This window comes from Scyliorhinus torazame, chromosome 7 (genome assembly GCF_047496885.1).
Source record: "Scyliorhinus torazame isolate Kashiwa2021f chromosome 7, sScyTor2.1, whole genome shotgun sequence".
Taxonomy (NCBI): Eukaryota; Metazoa; Chordata; class Chondrichthyes; order Carcharhiniformes; family Scyliorhinidae; genus Scyliorhinus; species Scyliorhinus torazame.
This window is the reverse complement of record NC_092713.1, coordinates 301,849,026-301,863,755: the sequence shown is the minus strand read 5'-3', so window position 1 is coordinate 301,863,755 and position 14,730 is coordinate 301,849,026. Positions and strand designations below refer to the sequence as shown.

The following is a 14,730-nucleotide window of genomic DNA, read 5'->3' as shown; positions in this document are numbered from 1 at the left end:
ATCTGACCAGCACCTATAAGACACAAGTGTGATGGAATATTCCCTATTTGCCTGGATGACTGCAACAACACGCAAGAAGCTCCAGGAAAAAGCAGCCCACTTGACTGACACCCCATGCACAAACATTCAATCCCTCCACCACCGATGCAGCGTGTCTGCAGTGTATACCATCTACAATTGTTTGGAGACTTGGGCGGAGAGATGGCAGGTGGAGTTTAATCCGGACAAATGTGAGGTAATGCATTTTGGAAGGTCTAATGCAGGTAGGGAATATACAGTGAATGGTAGAACCCTCTAGAGTATTGAAAGTCAAAGAGATCTAGGAGTACAGGTCCACAGATCACTGAAAGGGGCATCACAGGTGGAGAAGGTAGTCAAGAAGGCATACGGCATGCTTGCCTTCATTGGCCGGGGCATTGAGTATAAGAATTGGCAAGTCATGTTGCAGCTGTATAGAACCTTAGTTAGGCCACACTTGGAGTATAGGTTCAATTCTGGTCGCCACACTACCAGAAGGATGTGGAGGCTTTAGAGAGGGTGCAGAAGAGATTTACCAGAATGTTGCCTGGTATGGAGGGCATTAGCTATGAGGAGCGGTTGAATGAACTCGGTTTGTTCTCACTGGAACAACGGAGGTTGAGGGGCGACCTGATAGAGGTCTACAAAATTATGAGGGCATAGACAGAGTGGATAGTCAGAGGCTTTTCCCCAGGGTAGAGGGGTCAATTACTAGGGGGCATAGGTTTAAGGTGAGAGGGGCAATGTTTAGAGTAGATCTACGAGGCAAGTTTTTTACACAGAGGGTAGTGGGTGCCTGGAACTCGCTACCGGAGCAGGTGGTAGAAGCAGGGACGATAGTGACATTTAAGGGGCATCTTGACAAATACATGAATAGGATGGGAAGAGAGGGATACGGACCCAGGAAGTGTAGAAGATTGTAGTTTAGTCGGGCAGCATGGTGGGCTTGGAGGGCCAAAGGGCCTGTTCCTGTGCTGTACATTTCTTTGTTCTTTGTACAAGATGCCCTGCAGGAACTCACCAAGGATCCATAGGCAGCACCTTCCAAACACCTTCCAGCCACTACCATCCAAGGACAAGGGCAGCATATTCATGAGGACAAGGGCAGCATATACATGGGAACACCACAACTTGGAAGTTTCCCTCCAAGTCACTCACCATCCTGATTTGGAAATAAATCGCCGTTCCTTCACTGTCACAGTGGGTTTATCCATGCCACATGGGTTGCAGTGGTATTTACAGGGTCCCCGGGGGTGTGTGTCAGTATTTACAGGGGGTCCCCGGGGAGTGTGTCAGTATACAGGGGTTCCCCGGGGAGTGTGTCAGTGTTTACAGGGGGTCCCCGGGGAGTGTTTACAGGGGGTCCCCGGGGAGTGTGTCAGTGTTTACAGGGGGTCCCAGGTGAGTGTGTCTATTTGCAGGGGGTCCCCGGGGCGTGTGTCTGTATTTGCAGGGGGTCCCCGGGGAGTGTGTCTGTATTTGCAGGGGGTCCCCGGGAGTGTGTCAGTATTTACTAGAGTTCCCGGGGAGTGTGTCAGTATTTACAAAGGGTCCCTGGGGAATGTGTCTGTATTTGCAGGGGGTCCCCGGGAGTGTGTCCGTATTTACAAAGGGTCCCCGGGGAGTGTGTCAGTATTTACAGGGAATCCCCGGGGAGTGTGTCAGGATCTACAGGGGGTCGCTGGGGAGTGTGTCAGTATTTACAGGGGGTCCCCGGGGAGTGTGTCAGTATTCACTGGGGGTCCCGGGGAGTGTGTCAGTATTTACAGGGGGTCCCCGGGTTGTGTGTCTTTATTTACAGGGGGTCCCTGGGGAGTGTGTCAGTATTCACTGGAGGTCCCATGGAGTGTGTCAGTATTTACAGAGGATCCCTGGGGAGTGTGTCAGTATTTACAGGGGGTCGCTGGGGAGTGTGTCAGTATTTACAGGGGGTCCCCGTGGAGTGTGTCTGTATTTACAGGGGGTCCCTGGGGAGTGTGTCAGCATTTACAGTGGGTCCCTAGGGAGTGTGTCAGTATTTACAGTGGGTCCCTGGGGAGTGTGTCAGTATTTACAGGGGGTCCCTGGGGAGTGTGTCAGCATTTACAGTGGGTCCCTGGGGAGTGTGTCAGTATTTACAGTGGGTCCCTGGGGAGTGTGTCAGTATTTACAGGGGGTCCATGGGGAGTGTGTCAGTATTCACTGGAGGTCCCATGGAGTGTGTCAGTATTTACAGAGGATCCCTGGGGAGTGTGTCAGTATTTACAGGGTTCCCTTGGGAGTGTGTCAGTATTTACAAAGGGTCCCTGGGGAATGTGTCTGTATTTGCAGGGGGTCCCCGGGAGTGTGTCAGTATTTACAAAGGGTCCCTGGGGAATGTGTCTGTATTTGCAGGGGGTCCCCGGGAGTGTGTCAGTATTTACAAAGGGTCCCCGGGGAGTGTGTCAGTATTTACAGAGGGTCCGCGGGGAATGTGTCAGTATTTACAGAGGATCCTTGGGGAGTGTGCAGTTTTACAGAGGGTCCGCGGGGAATGTGTCAGTATTTACAGAGGATCCTTGGGGAGTGTGTCAGTATTTACAGAGGGTCCCTGGGGAGTGTGCAGTTTTACAGAGGGTCCGCGGGGAATGTGTCAGTATTTACAGAGGGTCCGCGGTGAGTGTGTCAGTATTTACAGAGGGTCCACGGTGAGTGTGTCAGTATTTACAGAGGATCCCTGGTGTGTATGCAGTTTTTACAAGGGGCCCCTGGGGAGCGTGTCAGTAATTACAGGGGGTCCCTGGGGAGCTTGTCAGTATTTACAGGGGGTCCCTGGGGGAGTGTGTCAGTATTTACAGGGGTCCCCGGTGAGTGTGTCAGTATTTACAGTGGGTCCCTGGGGGAGTGTGTCAGTATTTACAGGGGGTCCCTGGGGGAGTGTGTCAGTATTTACAGGGGGTCCCTGGGGGAGTGTGTCAGTATTTACAGGGGGGTCCCTGGGGGAGTGTGTCAGTATTTACAGGGGGTCCCTGGGGAGTGTGTCGGTATTTACAGGGGGTCCCTGGGGAGTGTGTCACGGTAGCACAGTAGTTAGCACCGTCGCTTCCAGAATCCCAGGTTCAATTCCCGACTTTGGCCACTGTCTGTTCGGAGTTTGCACGTTCTCCCCGTGTCTGTGTGGGTTTCCTCCGGGTGCTCTGGCTTCCTCACACAGTCCAAGGACGTGCGGGTTAGGTGGATTGGCCATGCTAAATTGTTCTTGGTGTCCAAAGGGGTTGGGTTGGCTTACGGGTATGGGGCGGAGGTGAGGATTTAAGTGGGGTGCTCTCTCCAAGGGCCGGTGCAGACTCGATGGGCCGAATGCCCTGCTTCTGCACTGTAGATTCTGTCAATTCTATGTCTGTGCCTTTAAGTTTTATGTCAGCAAGTGCGCATGCCCGTCAGGGTGGTCACGCCCCTTGCCTCTGTGATGTCACTGTGATTGGCGGTGCAGCTGTCCAATGGGGCTGTGCAGCCGGACACCAATCAGCCCGCTGCCGGCCAATAGGAGGGAAGGGATTGTGCAGCTTGGTTTCGGCGGCGCGGTGAGTAGGCGAGGCCGGGGATGCGGCCTGGGCCCTGGGCCCTGGGTCTGGGCTCTTCTCCCCGGGGTTCCCGTTCTTGCTTTCCGGTCCCAGCCCGGGAGCCTCTCCCGGCGGCTCGGATTTCCCGCAGGCCAGAGACCAGAGCGGCAGGAAAATCATCCCAACAACATGGGGATTAATCCCCGCTCCCGCCTGAGGAGGAATAATCCCCCTGTCTGAGGAGGAGGGGGTAATAATCCCCCCTGTCTGAGGAGGAGGGGTAATAATCCCCCTGTTTGAGGAGGAGGGGTAATAATCCCCCCTGTCTGAGGAGGAGGGGTAATAATCCCCCTGTTTGAGGAGGAGGGGTAATAATCCCCCTGTTTGAGGAGGAGGGGTAATAATCCCCCTGTTTGAGGAGGAGGGGTAATAATCCCCCTGTCTGAGGAGGAGGGGTAATAATTCCCCTGTCTGAGGAGGAGGGGTAATAATCCCCCCTGTCTGAGGAGGAGGGGTAATAATCCCCCTGTTTGAGGAGGAGGGGTAATAATTCCCCCTGTCTGAGGCGGAGGGGTAATAATTCCCCTGTCTGAGGAGGAGGGGTAATAATCCCCCTGTCTGAGGAGGAGGGGTAATAATCCCCCTGTCTGAGGAGGAGGGGTAATAATTCCCCCTGTCTGAGGAGGAGGGGTAATAATTCCCCTGTCTGAGGAGGAGGGGTAATAATCCCCCTGTCTGAGGAGGAGGGGTAATAATCCCCCTGTCTGAGGAGGAGGGGTAATAATTCCCCCTGTCTGAGGAGGAGGGGTAATAATCCCCCTGTCTGAGGAGGAGGGGTAATAATCCCCCTGTCTGAGGAGGAGGGGTAATAATTCCCCTGTCTGAGGAGGAGGGGTAATAATCCCCCTGTCTGAGGAGGAGGGGTAATAATCCCCCCTGTCTGAGGAGGAGGGGTAATAATCCCCCTGTCTGAGGAGGAGGGGTAATAATCCCCCTGTCTGAGGAGGAGGGGGTAATAATCCCCCCTGTCTGGGGAGGTGGTGTAATAATCCCCCCTGTCTGAGGAGGAGGGGTAATAATCCCCCTGTCTGAGGAGGAGGGGTAATAATTCCCCCTGTCTGAGGAGGAGGGGGTAATAATCCCCCCTGTTTGAGGAGGAGGGGGTAATAATCCCCCCTGTCTGAGGAGGAGGGGGTAATAATCCCCCCTGTCTGAGGAGGAGGGGGTAATAATCCCCCTGTCTGAGGAGGTGGTGTAATAATCCCCCTGTCTGAGGAGGAGGGGTAATAATCCCCCTGTCTGAGGAGGAGGGGTAATAATTCCCCCTGTCTGAGGAGGAGGGGTAATAATCCCCCTGTCTGAGGAGGAGGGGTAATAATTCCCCCTGTCTGAGGAGGTGGTGTAATAATCCCCCCTGTCTGAGGAGGGGGTAATAATCCCCCCCCCTGTCTGAGGAGGTGGTGTAATAATCCCCCCTGTCTGAGGAGGAGGGGGTAATAATCCCCCCTGTCTGAGGAGGAGGGTGTAATAACCCCCCCTGTCTGAGGAGGGGGTAATAATCCCCCCCCCCCCTGTCTGAGGAGGAGGTGTAATAATCCCCCCTGTCTGAGGAGGAGGGGTAATAATCCCCCCTGCCTGAGGAGGAGGGGGTAATAATCTCCCCCGTGTCTGAGGAGGGGGTAATAATCCCCCCCTATCTGAGGAGGGGTAATAACCCCACCTGTCTGAGGAGGGGTAATAATCCCCCCCTGTCTGAGGAGGGGTAATAACCCCCCCCCTGTCTGAGGAGTAGGGGGTAATAATCCCCCCTGTCTGAGGCGGGGGTAATAATCCCCCCTGTCTGAGGCGGGGTTAATAATCCCCCCCTTTCTGAGGAGGAGGGGTAATAATCCCCCCCCCTGTCTGAGGAGGAGGGGTAATAATCCCCCTTGTCTGAGGAGGAGCGGGTTATAATCCCCCGGTCTGAGGAGGGGGTAATAATCCCCCCCTGTCTGATGAGGGGTTAATAATCCCCCCCCCTTTCTGAGGAGGAGGGGGTAATAATCCCCCCCCCCTGTCTGAGGAGGAGGGGGTAATAATCCACCCCCTGTCTGAGGAGGAGGGGTAATAATCCCCCTTGTCTGAGGAGGAGCGGGTTATAATCCCCCGGTCTGAGGAGGGGGTAATAATCCCCCCCTGTCTGATGAGGGGGTAATAACCCCCCCCCCCGTCTGAGGAGGAGGGGGTAATAATCCCCCCTGTCTGAGGAGGAGGGGGTAATAATCCCCCCTGTCTGAGGAGGAGGGGGTAATAATCCCCCCTGTCTGAGGAGGAGGGGGTAATAATCCCCCCTGTCTGAGGAGGAGGTGTAATAATCCCCCCCTGTCTGAGGAGGAGGGTTAATAATCCCCCTAGTCTGAGGAGGAGGGGTAATAATCCCCCCTGTCTGAGGAGGAGGGGGTAATAATCTCCCCCGTGTCTGAGGAAGGGGTAATAATCCCCCCCTATCTGAGGAGGGGTAATAACCCCCCCTGTCTGAGGAGGGGTAATAATCCCCCCCTGTCTAAGGAGGGGTAATAACCCCCCTGTCTGAGGAGGAGGGGGTAATAATCCCCCCTATCTGAGGAGGAGGGGGTAATAATCCTCCCTGTCTGAGGTGGGGTTAATAATCCTCCCCTTTCTGAGGAGGAGGGGTAATAATCCCCCCCCTGTCTGAGGAGGAGGGGTAATAATCCCCCCCTGTCTGAGGAGGAGGGGTAATAATCCCCCTTGTCTGAGGAGGAGCGGGTTATAATCCCCCGGTCTGAGGAGGGTGTAATAATCTCCCCCTGTCTGATGAGGGGGTAATAACCCCCCCCTGTCTGAGGAGGAGGGGGTAATAATCCCCCCTGTCTGAGGAGGAGGGGGTAATAATCCCCCCTGTCTGAGGCGGGGGTAATAATCCCCCCCCTTGTCTGAGGAGGAGGGGGTAATAATCCCCCCCCCCTGCCGGAGGCGGGGTAATAACCCCCCCTTGTCTGAGGAGGTGGTATTAATCCCCCCTGTCTGAGGAGGAGGGGGTAATAACCCCCCCCCCCGTCTGAGGAGGAGGGGTTAATAATCCCCCCGTCTGAGGAGGAGTGGGTACTAATCCTTTCCCCCCCCTGTTTGAGGAGGAGGGGGGTAATAATCCCCCCTGTCTGAGTAGGGGGTAATAACCCTCCCTGTCTGAGGAGGGGGTAATAACCCCCACTGTCTGAGGAGGAGGGGGTAATAACCCCCCCACCCCCGTCTGAGGAGGGGGTAATAACCCCCCCTGTCTGAGGAGGAGGGGGTAATAACCCCCCCCCCCGTCTGAGGAGGGGGTAATAACCCCCCCTGTCTGAGGAGGAGGAGGGGTTAATAACACCCCCCCCCCCCGTCTGAGGACGAGGGAGGAAAAGCCCCCCCATCTCTGAGGAGGAGAGGGTTATAACCCCCCCCCCCCCTGTCTGAGGAGGGGGTAATATCCCCCCCTGTCTGAGGAGGATGGGCTAATAACCCCCCAATCTGAGGAGGGGGTAATAACCCCCCCTGTCTGAGGAGGATGGGGTAAAACTCTTCTCCACCCCGCCCCCCCCCCCCCCCCCGCCCCCCAAGAATTAGAGGAGCGCAGAGATCTCTAAAGAGTTGTGAGTCTGGAGGAGATTACCGAGATAGGGAGGACCGGGGCTAAGGGGGGATTTGAAAGCAAGAACAAAAATGTTAATAACGAGGGCCGGTGGTCCTGCAGCCAGTGTAGGTCAGCGAGCACAAGGGGGTGAGGTGTGTGTTATGACACCAGACTTTGGTGTGAGTTATGACACAGGCAGCAAAGCTTTGGAGGATCCTCAGTTTATGGCGACTGCAAATTGGGAGGGCGGCCAGGAGTGAATTAAAATAGTCTAGTCTGGAGGCAACAAAGGCATGGATGCAGGAGCCAGTTGGAGTTTAATGAGAATCTGATAGCTTCACATGTACAGAGCAGCTTTTTATATCCAATTATTTTTATTAATCCAAATTCTCCAGCTGCACAGTAAGATTTAAACTTTGGGTTGCGCGGATTAGTCTGATTATTATTTTGTTCCACGTCAGCCGGACTGACCCTCTCCAGTAACCCAGCAAGTCACTCAGTTCAAAGCAGAATAACGAGCTATACAGCACGGCAGAGGTTCAGGAGAAAAGCTCAGCGCATCGATGTGCATTGATAGGGTGCCTAAAATGACTCTCAGCACTTCATAGAAGAGATGATCAGAGACAATTTGACACCGAATCGGTTCAGGAGATATTAGATTTTAAGGGATGTCTTAAAGGAAGAGAGGTTGAGGAAGGGAATTCTAGAGTTCAGGACAGGTATGGCTGCCAGCGAAAATTGAAGATGCACAAACGGCCAGAATTGGAGCAGTGCAGAGATCTTTTAGGGATGGAGTAGGTTACAGAAATAGACGGGTAATGCCAAGGAGAAACTTAAAAGCGATGATCAGAATTTTAAAATTGAAACAGTGAAACGGCCGCCTGGCTTAGAGTAAGCAATAAAACAACAGCTTTGAGCTCATTCCGTTCTCTTTCTTGCAGTTCCACTTGCATTGAGTGCAATGGGTGAGCCGCAGCAGGTGAGTGCGTTGCCCCTGCCTCCGGCGCAGTACTACAAGGAGTACACAGACGACAATGTCCGTAAAGGCTTTGCCCCTAAGCCCCCACCTCCCATCAGGGATAGCTACACCATGTTTGGTAACCAGTTCCAGTGTGACGATTTGATCATCCGCCCTTTGGAGGGCCAGGGCATCGAGAGGCTGCACCCCTCCCAGTTCGATCACAAGAAGGAGCTGAAGAAACTCAACATGTCCATTCTGGTGAATTTCCTGGACCTCCTGGACATCTTGATCAAAAGCCCCGGGAGCATCAAACGGGAGGAGAAACTGGAGGACCTCAAACTGCTGTTTGTTCACATGCATCACCTGATCAACGAGTACCGTCCTCACCAGGCCAGGGAGACCCTGCGCGTCATGATGGAGGTGCAGAAGAGGCAGCGGCTGGAGACGGCCGAGCGGTTCCAGAAGCACCTGGACCGGGTGGTGGAGCTGATCCAGAGCAGCCTGACCTCGCTGCCCGATGACCTGCCCGAGGCTGGGGGCCTTCTGGCCAAGGTGAAGGCCGAGCCCATGGATGTGGATGAGCAAGTCCCCTGTGGACAGGCAGAAACTGAGGTGGACACTTTGTTGAAGAATGAGCAAGTTAGCGACAAAGATGCAGCCATGTGCACCATCATTGACGATATGACATAGACATGGCTTGACTTGTAAATACATCAGACTGCTTCAGAAGAGGCTGACGTTGATGGAGCTGATAGGATTTCAGTATAGTTGCTCGTGGGCATGAGAAATTGTCATTCTCGTCCCTCCCCTTCAACTATAGAGTAGAAGTATAGACTGCGGACTGTGTCTGGAGTGGCCTGAGTGAGCACCAGAACTGTTGGTGCCAATAATTTCAGGCAATGAATTTGCACAGATGTGTGTTGACTTAAAGAATTTGCTTTAATCCTTTTACAATCTCGGGCATTCCACGTCCCCTCAGTGAGCTACTTCTGGAATGTTACATCCTGGTTTTCCTTATTTCCTTGCCACCGCAGGTGGTTGTCCCGCTCATTCCCTCCTCCCACCTTTCTCAGACCCCCACACGTGAGAGGTGTTGAGGAGTCACGTCCAGGGGCAAAGTGTTTCCTGGTTTGTATTTGCATCTCGATTTGGTTCCTGAGTATCAAACACTGCACATCGCGCTCCCACCAGCTACGTATCACATGGGAGGCATGTGGAGCGACCAACGGAGCCAGTGATGCTTTGGATTTGACAAGACAAAACCCAGGTGTCTTCATCCTCTTCTCTGCTAACCTTGCCACAGCACCAACGTCCCACCTCCAATTCCACCCCCCACCCCCCTTCCCAGTGGATCACTTTCCTTGTTAGAGGTTCGATGGCTTCCTGTAACCATTGCAAAGATAGCCCGTTCACAGCTCTCCCGCTTTGTGGTATTTCCGATATGAAAAGTGAGCTGAACCGAGCACCCGAAGGTAGGGAAATGGGACACCAGTCTGCAGCACACTGTGCTCCATCGCTTCGTTGGGGATTGAGGTGACGTTTACGCCACTCAGTTGATCCTTTGCCCCTGCAGACGGCGAGCTTGCTTACTCGCTGAACGTGATTGCTGTGTTCACCTGTTTTAAAGTCGTGTCCCAGGCGCACAGCCACCTGACCCTGGAGACTTGCTTCCTGAGCCAGTGCCCGAGTGAGTGCAGGTTTTCAGGCCCCCCCCCCCCATTGGCTAACTGGTGGGGCACGTGGTTTGAGGTTAGGATGCGGAAGATTCAAACAAAAGTCCAAATTCAGCTTCTTGGGAGAAAATCCTTTGGCTTGGTAAATGTGAGATTAACAGTAATGGTAATGCTGGGGTTTATCAAATGCTGGAATCTGGTACTTCACTGTCTCCTTAAAGGAAGCAATTCTATCTCCAAATAAAGGCACTGTTGTCCGTTATTCTCTGAAATCTACCCCCCGCCCCCCCCCCCACAATCTAATGTTCGTTCTTCCACCTGGCAAGAAATATTGCAGCAAGTATGTTTTGTATTTCATTAAAATTCCATTCTGATTCAACAGCGAGTGCTTCTGATTGCAACCTGGCCCTGATGCGAATAAAGCACAGATTGATTTAGCTCTTTCCTTTGCTGACTGCTCTATCTGTTTGCACACACCACCATATAATCTGCAATACCCTCTGATGGCCAGAGCAATGTTTCATCCAATAGACAATGGGTGGGATTTACCAGCGCTCTGGTTTCCCGGGGAATCCTGTTGACAACGGCAGGTTCGCTTGATCCCGCTCGCGGGCCAGCTCCGTGGCTGAAAAACTCACAGTGGGTTGGTCGGTAAGTCCCGGCCAATGCGGCCTCTGAGGGACCAATCTTTTATCACTCCGCTGCAAGAGGGAATGCTGCATTACAGGAAGGTCAGCACTGAGGGAGTGCTGCACTATCACAGGTTCAGAACCGAGGGAGTGCTGCACTGTCACAGGGTCAGTACTGAGGGAGTGCTGCACTGTCAGAGGGTCAGTACCTAGGAAGTGCTGTGCTGTCAGAGGGTTAGTACTGAGGGAGTGCTGCACTGTCACAGGGTCAGTACTGAGGGAGTGCTGTACTGTCAGGGTCAGTACTGAGGGAGTGCCGCACTGTTAGAGGGTCAGTACTGAGGGAGTGCCGCACTGTCAGAGGGTCAGTACTGAGGGAGTGTTGTACTGTCAGAGGGTCAGTACTGAGGGAGTGCTGTACTGTCATGGTCAGTACTGAGGGAGTGCTGCACTGTCGGGGCAGTACTGAGGGAGAGTTGCACTGTCAGGGGGTCACTACTGAGGGAGTGCTGCACTGTCAGGGTCAGTATTGAGGGAATGCCGCACTGTCGGGGTCAGTACTGAGGGAGTGCTGCACTGTCAGAGGGTCAGTACTGAGGGAGTGCTGCACTGACAGAGGGTCAGTACTGAGGGAATGCTGCACTGTCAGAGGGTCAGTATTGAGGGAATGCCGCACTGTCAGAGGGTCAGTATTGAGGGAATGCCGCACTGTTGGAGGGTTAGTACTGAGGAAGTGCTGCACTGTCAGAGGGTCAGTACTGAGGGGGTGCTGCACTGTCAGAGGGACTACTGAGGGAGTGCTGAACTGTCAGAGGGTCAGTACTGACGGAGTGCTGCACTGTCAGCGGGGCAGCACTGAGGCAGCCTGCACTGTCAAAGGGTCAGTACTGAGGGAGTGCTGCACTGTCAGAGGGTCAGTACTGAGGGAGTGCTGCACTGTCAGAGGGTCAGTACTGAGGGAGTGCTGCACTGTCAGAGGGTCAGTACTGAGGGAGTGCTGCACTGTCAGAGGGTCAATACTGATGGGGATGCTGCACTGTGAGAGGGTCAGTACTGAGGGAGTGCTGCACTGTCAGAGGGTCAGTACTGAGAGAGTGCTGCACTGTCAGCGGGGCAGTACTGATGGAGTGCTGAACTGTCGGAAGGGCAGTACTGAGGGAGTGCTGCACTGTCGGAGGGGAGTACTGAAGGACTGCAGCCAGTCGGAGGTGTCATACATCAGACAACCAGTCCGCTCTCTCCGGTGAAAGGAAAACAATTCAAGCATATTATTTGAGAACAGCAAGGGATTTACCCTCGTCTGTGTTTACCACACAATAATAATCTTTATTAGTGTCACAAGTTGGTTTATATTAACACTGCAGTGAAGTTACTGTGAAAAGTCCCTGGTCACCACATTCCAGCGCCTGTTCCGGTACACGGAGGAAGAATTTGGAATGTCCAATTGACCTAACAGCACGTCTTTCGGGACTTGTGGGAGGAAAACCTCCCTCTTTAACAAGCTTTAGGCCACCTGCCCGAATATCCCGGTCTCAAATTCTGTTGTGTGTCTGCAAAGCAATTTTTGATGCAAATTGTTTCAAGTGCACTACTTGGAATCTTATCGCAAAAGCGAAACACTGCGGCCGTTAGCGATCTGGAACGAAAAAAAAAGAAAATGCTGGAAAAGCTCCGCAGCTCTGGCAGCATCTTTGGAGAGAGAAACAAGAGGCCACACGTTCCAGGTCGACGACCTTTCATCAGAATTCCTGACGTTCTGATGAACGAACAGACCAGAACGGATCTGATGAAGCGAAAGCCAAAGTACTTCAGCTGCTGAAACGTCAGCTCTGCTTCCCACTCCACAGGTGTTGGGGCACTTTGTTTTGGAATCTAATTTTAGATTTCTGCCAGTGGGAGAGAGTTAAAGTTCCTGACTTCGATCTCCAGATTGCTGTTCCGACACCGGAACCATTAGAGTACCGTACCCAAACCTCAGAGTAAAACAGCGGCAGGTCCCAGGTTCGATTCCCGGTTTGGGTCACTGTCTGTGCGGAGTCTGCACGTTCTCCCCGTGACTCTGGGCGCTCCGGTTTCCTCCCACAAGTCCCGAAAGACGTGCTGTTAGGTGAATTGGACATTCTGAACTCTCCCTCGGTGTACCCAAACAGGCGCCGGAATGTGGCAACTAGGGGCTTTTCTCAGTAACTTCATTCCAGTTTTAATGTAAGCCTACTTGTGACATTAAAGATTATTATTAAACATATGCTCTCACTTGCCGTGGACAGGAACATGCTGAATGCCAGATTCAGTGATAACCCGGCTTTACAGTCGATGATGTAACCTGACTCAAAGGAGCTTGATGTAATTTATGAAAGGTTCCAAATTCTTGGCTAAATTCTGCCACCTGCTGACCATCTCAATTGTTTCATTAAAATAGAAAGAATTTGCATTTCTGATATTCCCCAAATGCCTTCGAGCCAATGAAGTACGTCCAAAATGGAGTCAACTGTTGTAATGTAAGAAACCAGCGAGCTCTCACAAAAGACAATGATAGAATCCACAGCATCCCCACAGTGCAGAAGGAGGCCATTCAGCCTGTCGAGTCTGCACCAACCCTCTGAAAGAGCACCCTAACTAGATCCACTTCCTCGCCCTATCCCCGTAACCCCGCCGAGCCACCAAGAGGCAATTTTCTCACGGCCAATCCACCTAACCTGCACATCTTTGGACTAGAATGACCAACGCAGTTCAGAGATTTGGAAGAGAGGGCAAACGAGAAAGTGCGACAGCGGACTGTTCAAGAGGCGCCTGTCGGACATTGTGATGGGGAGATAACTGTGACTGGGGGGTCTCCTTTTCCTCCTGGATGTATGCCCCATGCCAGAGTGGCTGTAGAGTGGACACCAGCGGGTGGAAGAAGTCGTGGCCAACCGGAGAAGACCTGGTCAGGAGACAGGAGACTATTCAGCCCATCAGGCCCCTGCTAGCCCCTTGAAAATGCTATTGAATTAGTTCCACAAGCTGGTCATTCCTCACAGCGTTGTAAATTTGTTTCGACTATTTATCCAATTCTCTTTCGAAAGTTACGATTCAATTTCCTTCCACCGCCCGCTCGGTCAGCACATTCCAGATCGCACCTTCTCATTGTGTAAAAATATGATTTTTTATATCATGTCTGATTCATCAATCGCCTTAAATCTGCGAGCTCTGATTACCGACTCACCTGCCGGTGAAAATAGTTTCTGTTCACTCCATCAAAAACCGTTGACGATTTTGAACACCTCTATCAAATCTCCCTGTTTACCCCCTCTACCCCAAAGAGAGCAAGCTCAGCTTTGCCAGTCCATCCACATTACTGAAGTTCCTCACCCCTGGTACCAAAATCTCTTCTGCACCCTCTCTTAAGACGTAACACTCTTCCAAAAGTGTGGTGCCCAGAATTCAACATGTTGGCCCAGATCGTCCATTCTCCGGAGGTTTGTACCCCAGAGGTACCCTGGAAGTGGCGTTGGACCCTTCGGAAGTCCCCAGGCAAGGACTGCACTCGGGTTGCTCAGAGCGTTTCAATTTACTCTACACCTGGAACCGAAAATCTGATTTAAAATCTCTGAGCGGAATAGTTACCCAGGAATAGTCAGAAGGATTGAAACCACCTGTAACAGTGGTGCTAATGACCCCCCCTCCTCAACTACCCCTCACCCCCCCCAATCCGACTACACCCCTAACCCCTACACCCCATCCCCTGCGACAACACCAAATCCCTCAACCAATACCCCCGACCCACCTCAATCCCTCACCGACTTAACTTACACACTTGCTCTCTCTCCTGCGCAAATGGCTGGGACATTTAAACCTCCCAGAATATAGGGGCCACCACTGTGACAAGGGCACATGGCTTTGTTTCCTCTGACAGACTGCCCGACACAGAAGGCACTCCCAAAGCTGTTACTCTGAATATTTCTCAGCAGACCTGGGTCAGACGTCTGGACTAGAAACCAGGAGCTCCAGATGAAAGTAAGTGAAAAGTAAGTGGAGTTTAGTATCATCTTCAAACTTTCAACCTATGCCCAGTGCACCCAATTCTTCTTTAGAACCAAGAACTAGACCTGTCAAAGGGTGGATGAGCTTGCAGTCGAGCCAACGGCTAACTGGGGAGTGGTGGTGTCACCTTTAAAACACCTTCTGGAGTGGATTGGCGACTCCCAGATTATCAGCGTACAATCATCTTGCACATCAATTAATGTCAAGGAAGGGGGACCCCCAGGGTTAGGTGACACCCAGATACGACTGAGGAGGGATGTGTTGTAATATGCCTTTAAGGGATATCAGCATAACA

The 14,730-nt window shown here is 52.7% G+C and overlaps 1 protein-coding gene across 1 annotated transcript; it reads left to right on the top strand.

Moving 5' to 3' along the window:
• The first annotated feature begins 3,451 nt into the window (after positions 1-3,451).
• Positions 3,452-10,220, top strand: med7 (mediator complex subunit 7). Its single transcript, XM_072512670.1, has 2 exons — positions 3,452-3,560; positions 8,091-10,220. The coding sequence occupies exon 2, from the start codon at positions 8,111-8,113 to the stop codon at positions 8,798-8,800; it is 690 nt and encodes a 229-aa protein (XP_072368771.1). The 5' UTR covers positions 3,452-3,560; positions 8,091-8,110; the 3' UTR covers positions 8,801-10,220.
• Positions 10,221-14,730: the final 4,510 nt, after the last annotated feature.